The sequence below is a fragment of the Acomys minous genome (assembly GCF_964271855.1).
Source record: "Acomys minous genome assembly, chromosome: 1".
Classification (NCBI taxonomy): Eukaryota; Metazoa; Chordata; class Mammalia; order Rodentia; family Muridae; genus Acomys; species Acomys minous.
In genome coordinates, this window is record NC_140483.1 from 129,922,701 (window position 1) to 129,938,015 (window position 15,315).

The 15,315-nt window shown below is 42.4% G+C and overlaps 1 protein-coding gene across 3 annotated transcripts in view; it reads left to right on the forward strand.

The window, feature by feature from the left end:
* FAXC (failed axon connections homolog, metaxin like GST domain containing) overlaps positions 1–15,315 on the forward strand; it is a 62,819-nt gene that overhangs the window by 3,172 nt on the left and 44,332 nt on the right. For all 3 annotated transcript variants that reach the window (XM_084796591.1, XM_084796590.1, XM_084796589.1), the window contains 2 exons: positions 2,883–3,018; positions 9,087–9,283. In XM_084796591.1, coding sequence (XP_084652717.1) covers positions 2,883–3,018; positions 9,087–9,283 — 333 coding nt within the window. The remainder of the gene's footprint in view (positions 1–2,882; positions 3,019–9,086; positions 9,284–15,315) is intronic.

The window sequence follows — 15,315 nt, forward strand, 5'->3', positions numbered from 1 at the left end:
AACTCTCCCCGACCCTGCCTGGACTTCTGTGGAACAGTTTAACCTTAGTCTATGGTTTTGTCTCATGAGAAAATAAAGTTATCAGGTACTTATGAAGTCTAGTTAATGAGTGTAATAACCAATGCAGGCGTTTTTAGGGTGAAGCATGGGAGCTTATGTAGGATATTATTTTGGGGTATTTGCACTTTTTCTACTGTTATGTTTTTAAATAGTTATTAATTCTTTGTTTTCCCAGTGTGGAGGTGGCTTGGCATCTGTATTAAATTCATTCAAGCATCTTGAAATTTGCCTGTAAATTGAATGACTAAGTAATGACTTCACTACCTGGAGCTCATTTGCATCTTGTGTACTCCATCTGAAGGGTCCCCATCTGATCTCCATGACAGACTCATTGCCTGTCACAGAGGCATGATCACCTCTGATGTTCTTAGAGCAGGGGCAGGAGCTAGTTAGTGTCCTAGTAGGTGAGCCAGCTGTCCTCTGTGGATGTTCTCTTGTGCAAATCTCACTCTAAGGTCATTTTTTTAATGAAATAAGTTGCACTGGAAGCAGCTCATCTGCTCCTGTGACTTATAGAAGGAGGCCTATGGAGCCAGATTTTCTGGGTTCACATTTGATTCATCCCTTAGCCAACTGTGCACCTTCGATGCTACTAAGCTCTGAATCCGTGTCATCTGTAGAGGGGAAATAATAATAGTAGCCTTCCTTATCCAGTTGACTTAATACATGTGAACTACTTAGGACAGCGTTGTGATATGGGCATTCAATAAAGATTAGATATCTCTAGCTATCTGAATCAACTGGCTGTGTTAAAACCAACTGAAGAATTGCCAATTTTCTTTTCTTTGGACACACACACACACACACACACACACACACACACGTGTGCAAAAGGTATACAATATTGTTTTTACTTGTACTAAGGATTGATCTCAGTGCTTCACCCATGGAAGCCAAGTACCCTACCACAGAGCTATATCCTTACTTCACTCCCTTTTGCCCCCCCCCTTTTTTTTTAAAGACATGGTCTAGCTGAGTTACCTAGGCTCACCTTGAACTTGCAATTTTCTTACCTATGCCTGCTGAATAGCTGGGCTCTGCTTTCAGGTTTGGCCTGATAGACTTGCTCTTAAATTGGTATTTCTTGGGCAAGTTCCTTTCTGACTTTCAAGTTTCCTGTCTACTATAAAATATTAGTATGGTGTCCCAAATTTAAACTCCAGCAATGACCACTTTAGAGTGCTATTATCAGAATTAAGTAGGTTCATATGGGCATGTCTATAAAGTCATTGACACATGATACTCATCTGTTCTGTCCATGATGGGCCCTAAATTGGCCTTTAGAATTCTTTAGACTCTTCTGGTCAGTAGGGCAGGGAATCAGTTTCATACTCATCTCCTTTTAGTTCTTAAACTTTTGTTTTGATTGAGATAGGGTTTCTCTGTGTGGCCTTGACTGTCCTGGACTCCCTTTGTAGACCAGGCTGGCCTTGAACTCACAGAGATCGACTTGCCCCTGCCTCCCTGAGCGCTGGGATTAAAGGCGCGCACCACTGTGCCTGGCTTAGTTCTTATACTTTTGCCTCTCTAATAGATATGACATCACCACTTTGTGATGTGAATTATTTTACTGGGCAAAGTCAGTTGTGAAGTGTAGAATTTGTATTCTCTACTAACATAGTCAAAATATCTGATGTACCACACACATTTCATATAAAGGAAAACCTTTGTTTTATAGTAAATGTTTTAACTCTTTTGGCTTTTAATTTCAGAATGAATCATTCTGAGTACTTTAAATTGAGAGAACTTGTTTTACGAAGTGGAGATGCTGAAGGTAGTGAGCACCATGTGGTGATGGTGACAAGCCATTACTGCTTGGCCAGAAGTAGGTGTAGAATTAAAGTGAGATCTGGAGAGGGAAGTAGAATCTTAGGGAGGGCTCGAGATCGATGGAGTTTATCTGGTTCCGAATGCTAGGCAGACAAAACGCTGCAAACTGTACTAGGTCTCTGAGGGGTGTATAAGCCAGATTGAGTGAGACTGTAAGTGAACCTAACTTACTGCCTAATAATAAATTCCTCTACACTTTCAATACTTGGTAGCTCAGTAATTGTTTACAGATACTATTTTATTTAATCCTTGTGATGGTCAATAGAGAAGAAGAACCAGAATGTTCAGTATCAGATCCCTGTAGATGTGGATCATGGCACAGCACACCTATTCAGTTAGTTCCTCGTGTTACTGACAAGGGTCTGTTTCAAAGTTTTGTCCGATGCAGGCGTGTAGGCAGTGTTCACCTTCTGCAGTGTACTAGCAATGTGACTGTGTACCCAGGATCCTCTGCAGCCCAGTAGTCCATGACCTTGTGATGTTTTGGTTTCAGCTTCCTGAGAGCCAATTAAAAACCTGGAGTACCATGCTCACCTAGCATTTGCACCTGTAAAATATATGTAATATATCGACTTCATAAGCTTGTTCTGAAGATTAAATAAAATAATACCCATGAACCGCACAGAATCAAAGGGAACACATAGGAAGCACAAAATGCCTGTCCCCAAAATACTTCTCTTGCCTCTGGAGGCTGCAGGCAAAGGAAGCAAGTTGGTTTGTAGTTACTTCCTGGAGCCACTGGGTTATAGTCCTTTCAGAGTTTGTAAGGTCCCCCGCACGTACACTATGCTTTTCTTCTCCAAACATGGAATGAGGTAAGACCTGGCACACACACACACACACACACACACACACACACACACACACACACACACACTTCCGCTTGTTCGTGGAGGACTACAACCCTTCAGGGTCCTCTTGAGAAGTAAGGCAACAACAACAAAAAAACCTAACATGCAGGCTGTTCTTGATTTCTGTTTTGGTTTTGACAGGAAACAGCAAGAGCTTGACTCCAAAGATGCTATTATTTTACATCAGTTTGCAAGACCTAACAATGGTGTCCCCAGCTTATCTCCTTTCTGTTTGAAAATGGAAACTTACTTAAGAATGGCTGACCTACCCTATCAGGTACCTGTTTGCAAATACGCTTTTTTTTTTATTCTTATGATGTCACCGTCACGTAGAGGGAGAAATAGTTAATGTCACACAAGTGGATGTCAGAGTCGGCAGGGTGTGAAGGTAGCAGTGCCCAGTGCTTGGTAAGATTCCAGGGTCTGCTGAGTTCTTTATATACCAGTTTTAGTGAAGGACTCTTAGTATGTATTTTGATGTGTTCTTTGGTTGGAGGTTTGGATAGGCTTATGGGGCAGCTGGTGAGGAATGTGAGTGTGCTACTGCCTGGTGGAACTTTCTTTTAGGCTTTCGTTTATCTTTTTTATTTTCTCCTCCATGAGTGTGGGGTTGGAGGGCACAGTTGGCATCGGGTGGACATCTGAAAAAAAAAAAAAGATTGCTAGTCCTAGGGATTGAAGCCAGTGCCTCACGTGTACCAGGCTCTACCACCTACCTATAGCTCTGGCCTTTTAATATATTTTAAGTTTCCCATGTTTTGCTCAAGTTGATTTCAAGAGAGTACCTGCTGATTTCAGCAGCTCATAAAAGGAGCAATTAAAGGATGATGGAAAGAGGACTCGGTGGTTAAGAGCACTTGTGAGTCCTGCAGAGGATCCCGGTTCAGCTCCCAGCCCCCTGTGTGGCGGTTCAGGATCATATCTAACTCCACTTACAGGAAATTCCATGTTCTCTTCTTACTTCAGTCACTAAGGCAAGCATGTGGCACACAGAGAAACATGCAGGCAAAGGACATAAATTAAATACATTTTAAAATTTTATAAGAAGAAATTCAAGAGAAAAGAAGGAAAAAGAAACACACATACCCATATATACATACGCATTCATATATAATAAGTAATCTGTGGGCTGGAGAGATGGCTCAGAGGTTAAGAGTGCTGCCCGCTCTTCCTAAAGTTCCTGAGTTCAATTCCCAGCTCACAGCCACCTATAATGAAATCTGGTGCCCTCTTCTGGCTTGCAGGTGTACATGCAGGCAAAACATTGTATACATGATAAATAAATCTTTAAAAATTGTATTAAAAATAAGTAATTTGCAAGTATTTTCACCAATGAAAAAGGAAATATACCAAAGTCTTAATTATAATTAATTACTGAAGTCTAGAATGTGGGTACTTTTAATAAATATGTATATGTACATATATTTTTAAATTTGCAAAATTTCTCCAATATAAAATAGAAATAAATATTATTCCATAAAAATTAATAAACAAAACAATGTATTTGAAGATACCCATCTTTTCCCTCAGTAATGCTGGAACTAGCTAACACGTTTGTTTGTTTGTTTGTTGTCATTACTCTAGCTCAATTTGTTCCCTTATGTTTTTTTTTTAATAACAAGTTCCAGATATATGAGAATTTACTAAAGCTTTGGTTCTGTAATTGTTTTTGCTATTATGGTCAGAGAAAATAGTCTCAGCGATACCAGTTCCTTAAGTTTACGGAGATGCTATCCGAGTGTGTAGTTTTTGTTTTTCGTTTCATTTTGTTTTGTTTCTAAGGCAGGGTTTCTCTGTGTAGACCCAACTGGTCTCTAACTCACACAGATCTGCCTGCCTCTGCCTCCCTGAGTGCTGGGGTTACAGGCATGTGCCATTGTGCCTAACTACACATGGATGATTTTTTTTAGTACAATAATTTCCATTTGTTCTTGGAGAACTTGATACATGCATACAATATATTTGGATCCTATTCCCCTCAGATCTTCCCTCTGACTTCTCCTAGGTCTGCACTTCCATGCCGTTCAAGCTTTATGCCTTTTATTTTTATTAACCCACTAAATCTAATTTGTTAGGCCGTATTTAGTCATGGCTGTTGGGTCACTGGTTGGAGCGTGGTCAACTTCCTCATGGACCACAGGCTTAAAGAAAGCTCCTCTTTTTCTTCTTGAAGCCATCCCCTGCCGCTAGCTCCTCAGGTCAGCCCCTTCTCCAACGATGTTGCCACTTGTCTTATACAAGCTCTGTGCTGGCAACCACAGCTGTGATGCGTTTGTGTCCTGTTATATCCAGATAATACTGTTTTTCCCTGGTCATCTCCAACATCAGGGTCTTAATCCCAGTGTCCTCCCTCTGCCTCCTGCTCTCGCCACCCCCCCACCAAAAAAATCCAACCTAATATTTTTTGTTTTATTTCTAAAATTTTTGAAGTTTTGGGATTAGTAGGGGGAGTTGGCTATGCTCTTCTAGAGCTTTCTGTTCTGATGCACCTTTGCAAAATTGTGTCTCCTTGTCTCCGGCTTGCTCTAAGTGCTGCCTGGGTTTTAGTTTGGCTTCTCTAGCAAAGAAGGTGAGTAGTGAGTAACCTTTGCAACGGGCTTGTCATATCAGGCCTGCGAAGGAAGAAACATTTATAAATTTTTAAATAGTTAGAGGGGAAAAGTTAAACAATTGTCATATGTGAAGTTCAGTTTTCAGAGTCCTGACTTTTTACTGGAAGCATCCAAACTCGTTCACTTTTCATCACCCATGCCTGCTCTTCTGCGTCTTCTGCAATGTTGAGCTGTTAGTAGACGCTTGCTGGCCTGAGGTGTTTACTAGCTGGCTTTCTACAGGAAGACTTTGCTAATCTTTATTCTAGAGAGATAGTTAAAGGTATAGATTTACCTAATACTGACTTCTCTTTAAAAACAAAAAAGAAAACCCCCCACAACTTTATATAGCAAAATTGACATATAACAAGTTGCACAAGTTTTAAATGTAAACTTTGATAACTTAAAAAAAAACCCAAACAAACCAGGTAAGTACTTATGAAGCCATTGTCACAGTCAATAGTGAATGTATCAGCCAGGTGTGGTGGTGCATACCTCTAATCCTAGCACTCAGGGTTGGAAGCAGGAGGATCAGGAATTCAAGGCCAGCCTTAACTACATGGTGAATTTAAGGCTAGCCCAGACTGTTAAGACTGTTTAAAAAACAAAACACAGTAAAAGGATCCATTTTATTCTAACATTTTCATGTGCTTCCTTGAAATTCATTGCTCTTGCTCCCTACTGTCCTTCATTGTCCTCAACAATCATGGATACACAGAGATTAGTTTACATTTTCTAGAGTTTTCAAAAGAAAGGAAAGAAGGTAGGAAGGAAGGAAGAAAGAAAGAAAGAATTTACAGTGTACTTATTTTGTATGTGTGTTGGCCTTGAACTTACTATTGTAGACCAGGCTGGCCTCAAACTCCCAGTAATAAATCTGTCTGCTTCTGCCTTTCTAGTGTTGGAATCAAGTTGTGTGTTACCAGCCTAGCATGTTTGTACCTGTTTGCGTGTGGCATGTGGAAGCTATAAATTGATGCTGGCTATTTTCCTCTCTATCTTATTGGTCTCTATCTTAATTTTTGAGGCATGGTCTCCTACTGGTCTTAGAGCTTGCCTTAGTTACTCTTCTACTGCTGTGAAGAGCTACCACGATGAAGGCAATTCTTACAAAAGAAAGCCTTTAGTTGGGGGCCTCTGTGTGGTTTGTGAGGGTTAGTCCTTGATCATCGTTGGGGGAGGTGGGCAAACATGGTGTTGGAGCAGTAACTGAGAGCTTTTCAGAGAGAGAGAGAGAGAAAGAGACAGAGACAGAGACAGAGACAGAGAGACAGAGAGAGAAGAGAAAGAGAGGCAGAAAGACAGACAGACACACAGACACAGACATAGACACACACACACACACACACACACACAGAGAGAGAGAGAGAGAGAGAGAGAGAGAGAGAGAGAGATGGGGGGAACACACATAAAGAGACTGACCTAGTAGGCTTTTGAAACCTCAAAGCCCACCCCCAATGACACATCTCTTCCAATAAGGCCGTATCTCCTAATCTTTCTCAAATAGGTCTACTAACTGGGGACCAAGCATTTAAACACATAAGCCTCTGGGAGACTTTATCATTACAACCACAGAGCTAGGCTGGCTGGTTGGCTAGTCAGCCCTAGTATTCTGCCTGTCTCTCCTTCCCCAGTGCTGAGATTGCAGGTGCCTGTTCCATATCTGGTTTTTAATGTGGAGACCAGGGCTTGAAGTCAGGTCCCCATGCTTGCAAAACAAGTATGATACCGTCCAGCCCTGCGTAGTCCTTTTCAGTCTAGCTAATTCTACTCATAAAACTACTTTTCAGTTTATCCATGTTCTTTGTGTATAAGTAGCCCATTCTGTTCTTTTTCCTGGAGTTATAATACATTGCATATTTGTTGGCTTTTTATTAATTTACCTCTGAGTAACATTTTTTTCCATTTCTGATAATGGAAAAACTTTTATAAACCTTTAAATATTTATTTTATTTCTATTTCTGTGTATTTCACAGAGGCATCTGATATGGTCAGTGAGAGCCACAGTCAGGTCCTCTGGAAGAACACTGCATGCTCTCCAGCCCAGATTTCTGTTTACATGACTTTGCATGGCTGTATGCTTTCTGACTCTGAGTTAATACATAGGGGTGGAATGCCTTGATTAGAAGAAAGCTGTAGGGTCTGGAGAGATGGCTTTTTAGTTAAGAGAAGCCACTCTTGCAGAGGATCCTGATTCAGTTTCCAGAACCCACATGACAGTTCACAACTGCCTGTAATTTCCGTTCCAGGGTACCTAATGACATCTTCTCCTGGCACCAGGCTTGCATGTGGTTCAGATATACACTGCAGGCAAAAAACATATACACGCACAACAAAAAAATACATATATTTTTAAAAAAGGTAGAATTCTGCCGGGCATGGTGCACACGCCTTTAATCCCAGCACGCAGGGAGGCAGAGGCAGAGGCAGGCGGATCTCTGTGAGTTCGAGGCCAGCCTGGTCTACAAAGCAAGTCAAGGACAGCTAAGACTACACAGAGAGAGACCCTGTCTTGAACAGCAACAACAACAATAACAACAACAACAACGGAGAATTCTGGAGGTCTGTGTTTAACTTAAGACACTGTCAGAAGGTTTTTAAGTGGTTGGCTCTCATCCCCACCATGTTTTTGAGTACCAGTTTTCTCAGCTGGGCCAACATTGGCCCTTATTCAACAGTGTCTGCATTATAAAGTGTAAAGAAGAGTTTGTGACAATCACATTAATTTAGGCTGTGTAGTTTACATGACAATGGATACAGTTTAACAATCAACTTTGAGGTTTAAATGACTATATTTATTGAGAAAGTGATTGAAAACAAGGAATTCTTCAGAAGCCCTGTTTTTGTGGTCCAGGTCTTTACTTTTTACACATCAGAAAACAAATGCCACTTTAATTTAACCACCTTCTTGCTGGTTCGTGATCATCTGAGATGCTAGGCATAGTGGTGCCCACCCATAATGCCAGCACTTAAGGAGGCAGAGGCAGGCAGATTTCTGAGTGCAAGACCAGCCTGGGACAGCCAAGGCAACACAGAGAAACCCTGTCTAAAAAAACAAACAACAACAACAACAACAAACCCAAATACAAACAAACCCCCAAACAAACAAACAACCCTCCCCCCAAAAAAACCCCAAAACTTCTGAGCATCTAACATGTTTATAGATCAAAATAGAGCTTGTCTGGAAAGATTCTGAGTATCACTTCTAGGCCTAGAAATTAAAGGTCTAGACTGAAACTGCTGATTATCCTTTAGGAGAGATCATGTATTTTTTTTAAACCTCAGTATGATAATTTAGGGGACTTCTTGCTTGCAGGGTAGTGACAATAAGCATTATTCAGACGCAACATTTGGATTTCAAGTGAGTTTTTTTCGGTTACTAAGTTGGTACAAGCTTCTTTGTGGTTTGTTTGTACTTTTTTGCTCTTTGAGGGTAGTTTACACTTTATAACTAGACTTGTCTATTTCAAACCCACCCCTTTGCCCTGCTGTTCCTTGCTTCAGCTTCCTCCCTTAGTTCAGATAGGAGTTGAATCCACGATAGGCCTATGAAAAAAATACTTTGATATTCAGTAAAAGGCTCCCCCCTCCCCACTTCTAAAGTCATGATCTTAAAGAGTTAATGTGCTGAGTTCATTTTGAATAAATAATGTGGACCTGAGCCCTCGTGGGTTGAAATGTTTGCTTCTGCCAATCGGTGAAATTCATATATGCATTGCTTCTCTCTCTCTCCCTTTGAAAATATTCCATCTAGAACTATTTTGGTGGAAAACTCTCTGCTCAAGGGAAAATGCCTTGGATTGAATATAATAATGAAAAAGTGTCTGGCACAGAATTCATAATTGACTTTCTGGAAGAGAAACTTGGAGTGAACTTAAACAAAAACCTTGGCCCTCATGAAAGAGCTGTCTCCAGAGCTGTGACCAAGATGGTGGAAGAGCACTTCTACTGGTGAGTCCCTGCTGTGTGTCTGTCCCTGCTGTGTGTCTGTCCCTGCGCTCTCCCAGCCAGCCTCAGTTCTCCTTCAGCTTTCTGACACCCACTCACCATCTCAAAAGTTTTCTGTTAAGTTTTACCTTTCTTAAAGGTTTTATAAAAAAAAAAACCCCTCTGACTTAGGCTCAGTGTTCTGTCCTTTGCTCTAAGTGTCTAGACCAGGACTCCACAGGTATTTCTCTGGAGTCCATCTGTTACAGCCACATCCACTCAACTACGCCAACAGACTTGTCAGTTTATAAGCAGACTACACTTCAGTAAAACTATCATGCATGCTGAAACGTGGATTTCATTTATGATAACATAATCTTCCTTTGATCTTCTCCCAACCATGCACATATGAAAAAAATCTTCACAGCCTATGGTCTACAGTTTGCTGGATTGTGGTGGGGCTCACCACTACAAACTGCTGAAAGAAAGTGCATCAGATGCTGGGCAGTGGTGGTGCACTGCTTTAATCCCAGCACTCAGGAGGCAGAGGCAGGTGGACCTCTGAGTTTGGGGCCAGTCTGATCTACAGAGCGAGTTTCAGGATAACCACAGTTACACAGAGAAACCGTGTCTTGAAAAATCAGCATCAGACACCAGAGGAAGGCATGGAAGGTTAAGTAAAGATAGGATCCCTCAGTGGAGTGAGTCACATTTGGGAGATTATGTCCCCTTTCTTTAGATAACATTCTGCCCCGATGCCTGCATTTCTCGTTGGAAGCATCACATAGTTGGGCTGACCAGTTGTTCTGTTTTGCTTTGGTGGTCCCAAGCTGATGCAGTACAATTAGAGTTAGTCACATCTGGCTAGTCTTATTTTGCAAACTGGTTTGTCTTGTGGGTTTTTTTTTTTCCCTTTTCAGCTATTTTCTGGCACTTCTACTTGCGCCCCCCTCTATACACCTAAAGATGACAGACAGTTTCTTCCAAATATTTGCAGACTTACTTTGCCCCAAATACTTAATTAGAAATCCTTAGTCCCACTTTATTGGCTTTGCTATTTCTTGGTCAGATGTAGGTCTGGGGCTTTTACTAACCACTTCCTTCCACAGAGGTTGTCTCCTTGTGGGACTGACTGTGGCTCTCTCTCCTCACTGGCTCTCTCTGCTTCACCCATCTGACCTCTTTTTGGGTGTTCTTATCTCCAAGATTTTAAGTCACCTTCTATTTTTCTCGTCCTGTGTTCGATTTTTTTTTCCTCTGTTTATCCCGGCGCTGACAAGCACTCGTCATCCTTTCCCTACCTCACTCCAGAGATGGAGGAGGGCTGACCAGGGAAGTGCCTTGTGGGGGAGTGTAGACAGAGCGCTGTGGGAGAGGGCAGATCCAGTGTTTGCAGGAGCCTGGGTCCTTTCCATGAAATGCTGATGGACATGCCAGGTCTCTGCTTTGTCATAGTGGGCACTGTGGTGTGTGACTGTCTGACTCACTTGGCTTCTGGGAAAGGCTGTGGAAATGATCCTGTCTTGTTCATTTGCTGGGTTTCAGGCCCAGCTCTGCAGTGGCAGAAGGAAATGAGGAGCATGCCTTGGGCCACTGGCCCTCAAGCCACCTTTCAATACTGTTGCACTATGCCTCAATTGAGAGATGGGGTTCCTGTCACAGTGGTGTGGAGAGCTATCACATGCCAGCTTCCTAGAAAGCTACAGAACTTACATTTTTATTGATATTTTAGCTGCAACTCTTAAATTTCTGTAGTAGCATATATGTATACACACACACACACACACGCACACACACGCTGGTTTAAATGTTTGGATTCAATAAAATACCCAAGTCTCACAGGTAAGGGCTTTTGCTCTGGAGACCTGCATGATGCATCATTTTATATAACTTTACCCTCTGGTAGAAGCTCACAGACAACACTTTTCTGTCCTTCTTTTCACTAGCCCTTAGCTAAATATGGGAGGTAGGGTAGGCTGTGGATGTGAGAGGGGACAGGTGGCAAGACCCTAAACTTCCAAGAGCTCACTTTACTTGGGTGGTACATAGCCTCCTTAAAGGGTAGTATTGCTTCTCTAACTCATCGTCTATGAGAAAAAACCTAGGAGGCATTTTGAGATAAAGTACACTTTCATGTCTAGTAGCAAGAGGAAACAAACCTCTGTCCTGCTTCTCTTCCTGCCTCCCCTCCGCAGAGACTCCCCCACTCCCACCACGGAGCTCGATATTCCCAGTCTCACAAGGCGATGCCTAAGGCGGTGGTGACCTGTGCTCTCTTTCCTTAGCCTCTTCTCCTCTCCTTCTGCTTTTCCCATCTCAGAGAGCAGAACGGAAGCTGGCCCCAGCATGGGAGCTGACCTCAATGTATGGAAGTTTTCTATGAGATTCTCTTACGTACTAACAAGCACTGAGCTCCTAGATCGTGACTGTACTTACAGAGTAGGGAGGGCAAAGTCAGTCAACCCTCAGGGTTTCAGTTATTTGATAATCTGAAGTGCTTGTTTGTTTGTTTGTTTTCTTCGAGACAGGATTTCTCTGTGTAGCCTTGGCTGTCTTGAACTCACTTTGTAGACCAGGCTGGCCTCGAATTCACAGCAATCCACCCCCACCCCCCAGTGCTGGGATTAAAGGTGTGTACCACCATGCCCAGCCCAAGGTGTTTTGTTTTTAAAGGTATTTTGGCCTGAAACTATAAAAATGGTTAAATATAATTTTCTGCAAGACAAAGGTGATGGAAAGCTAGCATTATTATGTAACATGCCATCATTTTGAAGCTCCGTCTTAAGGTCTATTCAGATAAGCACAGTCAGCTATAAAGTGGTTCTCCTTGCATTTGAAATCTATATAATTATATCCTACTTGCATTATAAAAGCTATTATTGAAGATGAATAATGCTTTTCTTCTTATCTCCTTTGTTTTGTACTGAGTGCTTAAGTTAGAGCCAATACTTGGAAACTGGTACAAGAGGATTTCTCAGACAGGGAATCAAGTTACTAGAATGAAATTGATTTTTTATACCACTGATGCTTCTTCAGTGATACCTACTGCCCTCTTATGGTCACCAGTGAAATCCTTAAGAGTCTTCTAACACTGTAGAGTAAGTGCGACACTCAATATTTTCCATGCAAATCTGCTTCTAGGTTGCTCACAGTTTATAAATTTTAAGCTTCAACATTTCTTGGTGCTGGAGTTTGAACCCAGGGGCCTTGTGCATGCTTGACAAGCACTTCAGCACTGAAGCCCGTCTCCAGCCTGAACTTGGCTTTGGATGTAATTTTAGTGTTGGAGAGAGATGGGGAACTTTCATTAGATGGCTTTACAAGAAGATGCGCAAAAGCTCGAACACGATTTCAGTGCCACGGATTCATTCCACTCCCCTCCCCCACCCTTTTAAAATCCAGTTTTATGTGTAGAGAGAGCTCCTGTTTGGAAGGTTGGTGAAGTCTGATGATAACTGAAGAATTACACCTATGGTTCCTACCCCTTTAAAACAGAATATAAGCAAAAGACAATAAGGGAAGGGCATGTCCCTATGTAGAGAGAGGCTTTTTTTTTTTTTTTTTGAGATAGGGTCTCACTGTGTAAACTTGGTTAGCTAGGAACTTAGAGAGATCCACCTACCTTTGCCTTCTGAGTGCTGGGCTTAAAAGGTGTGCCACTGTGCCTGAAGGTGAAAGGCGTTCTTATGACTTGGAAGGCCATGTTCTGAGACTTACTGTTTGCAACTTTCTGTATATTATTATTCATTTATGCCTTGGGCCTGACTTCGTGTTATGGTGAAAAATATTTTCATGAAAACATAAGGGATAAGGGACTGGGAGTTACAGCTCAGAGGTTTGGCGCCCACTTAGCAGGCACAAGGTATTGGGTTTGATTCAGTACTAAAACCCCAACCAAACCAAACAGAAAGAAGGTCAACCAGGGACCTGCAGGCTTTGCCCTATTCCTTTCCTCCTTCCCTCCACTCAACTGTGGAGAATGTCCTGTCCATTGGCTTTTGGTCTACCTGAGACAGGATTCTGTTATGTAATCTTGTGAGTTGTGTAAACTGACAATTCTTATGACTCAGCTTCCCGGGGGCTGGGATTACAGGCATGGGCAACAATGCTTGGCCCTTTGCCTGTTTTCTAGGCTTCCTTTAGAAGCGTTTGTGCAAGTTTTAAATCTTTGACCCTATTTTCGTTGGAACGATTAGACCCATTAGTTGTGATAAGGAAAATGAACACCTTAACTTCTGAAATAGATTCTCACATGATAAATCACTTTAATTGCTTGCCCTACTCTGCTTTCCCAATTGGCCTTTCCTGCTGACTCCACTTAATAATTCATGATGCCTTGTGCTCTGGGCTTCTTCCCAGTGAAGATAAAGGGGCCGTGAACTTCTGAAGAGATGAGTGATGGCTGCTCCATCTTCCTCCGTGGGTCCTTCTCTCTGTTTTTTAAGTACATGTTATCACATAGCCAGCATTGGCTCAGTGTAAAACTGTTTTTTCATTCAATCAGTAATTCGTTTTAGCAAATGAAGTGAATGACAACTAGTGTACAGATACCATGCCCCCACCCCCCCTTAAGTGGCTTTCAGGCTGGAGAGAGCCTTCATGCGAACGCCTTTCCTAAGCCTTAGTGCTTGTCATTGTCAGGGAAGAGCGTGAGGAGCTGAGGGAAGGCAGTAAGCAGCCACTGGAGAGACGAGTGGAGGCAAGGATCCCAGAGCAAGTGGTAGCATGATAGAGCCAAGGGACAGCTGGAGTGGCAGGTGAGGGAGCTGATGGCGGGGATGGTTAGGGTGTTCAGGCAGAGATGGCAGTGTCTGTAAGTGTTTGGAGCCAAGAAACGGGGATGTTTCAGGGAGTGTCTTAGTCCATTCAGGCTCCTGTAGCTCAACAGCAGTCTGGGCCGTTTAAAAGAAGTATGTATCTCACTGAACAGGGTAACTAGTAAGCCCAAGGCCAAGGTTTGGCAGATTCAGTGTTTAATGAGGGTCTGTTTTTTGATCCACAGATAACCATCTTCTTACTCCAAGGTCACATAACAGAGAGGATACGGAAACTCTGTGGGGTCATTTTTTTTTCATTTTTAAAAATATATTTTATTAATTTATTCATATTACATCTCAATTGTTATCCCATCCCTTGTATCCTCCCATTCTTTCCTCCCTCCCATTTTCCCCTTACTCCCCTCCCCTATGACTGTGACTGTGGGGGGCCTCCTCCCCCTGTATATGCTCATAGGGTATCAAGTCTCTTCTTGGTAACCTGCTGTCCTTCCTCTGAGTGTCACCAGGCCTCTCCATCCAGGGGATATGGTCAAATATGGGGCACCAGAGTTCATGTGAAAGTCAGACCTCACTCTCCACTCAACTGTGGAGAATGTCCTGTCCATTGGCTAGATCTGGGTAGGGGTTCGAAGTTTACTGCCCATATTGTCCTTGCCTGGTGCCATAGTTTGAGCGATCCCTGGGCCCAGATCTGCCCATCATAATGCTCTTCTTGTAGGTTTCTAGGACCCCCTGGATCCTTCTATTTCCCCATTCTCCCATGCTTCTCTCACCTAGAGTGCCAATAGGATGTCCTCCCCTCTGTCCCAGTTTCCTGGTTAGTGAAGACTTTCATGGGACATGCCCCATTGGCTAGTATGCAGATATAAGTGAGTATATACCATTTGACTCTTTCTGCTTCTGGGTTAACTCACTCATTATGATCATTTCTAGTTCAATCCATTTGTCCACAAATTTCAGGAATTCCTTGTTTTTAATAGCCGAGTATTATTCCATAGTGTAAATATACCCTAGTTTCTTTATCCATTCTTCTACTGAGGGACACTTAGGCTATTTCCATGTTCTGGCTATTATGAATAAGGCTGCTATGAACATGGTGGAGCAAATGTTCTTGTTGTGTGCTGGAGCATCTTCTGGGTATATTCCAAGGAGTAGAATAGCTGGGTCTTGAGGAAGCCTTATTCCCAGTTTTCTGAGATAGCACCAGATAGATTTCCAAAGTGGCTGTAGTAGTTTGCATTCCCACCAGCAATGAAGGAGTGTTCCTCTCTCTCTACA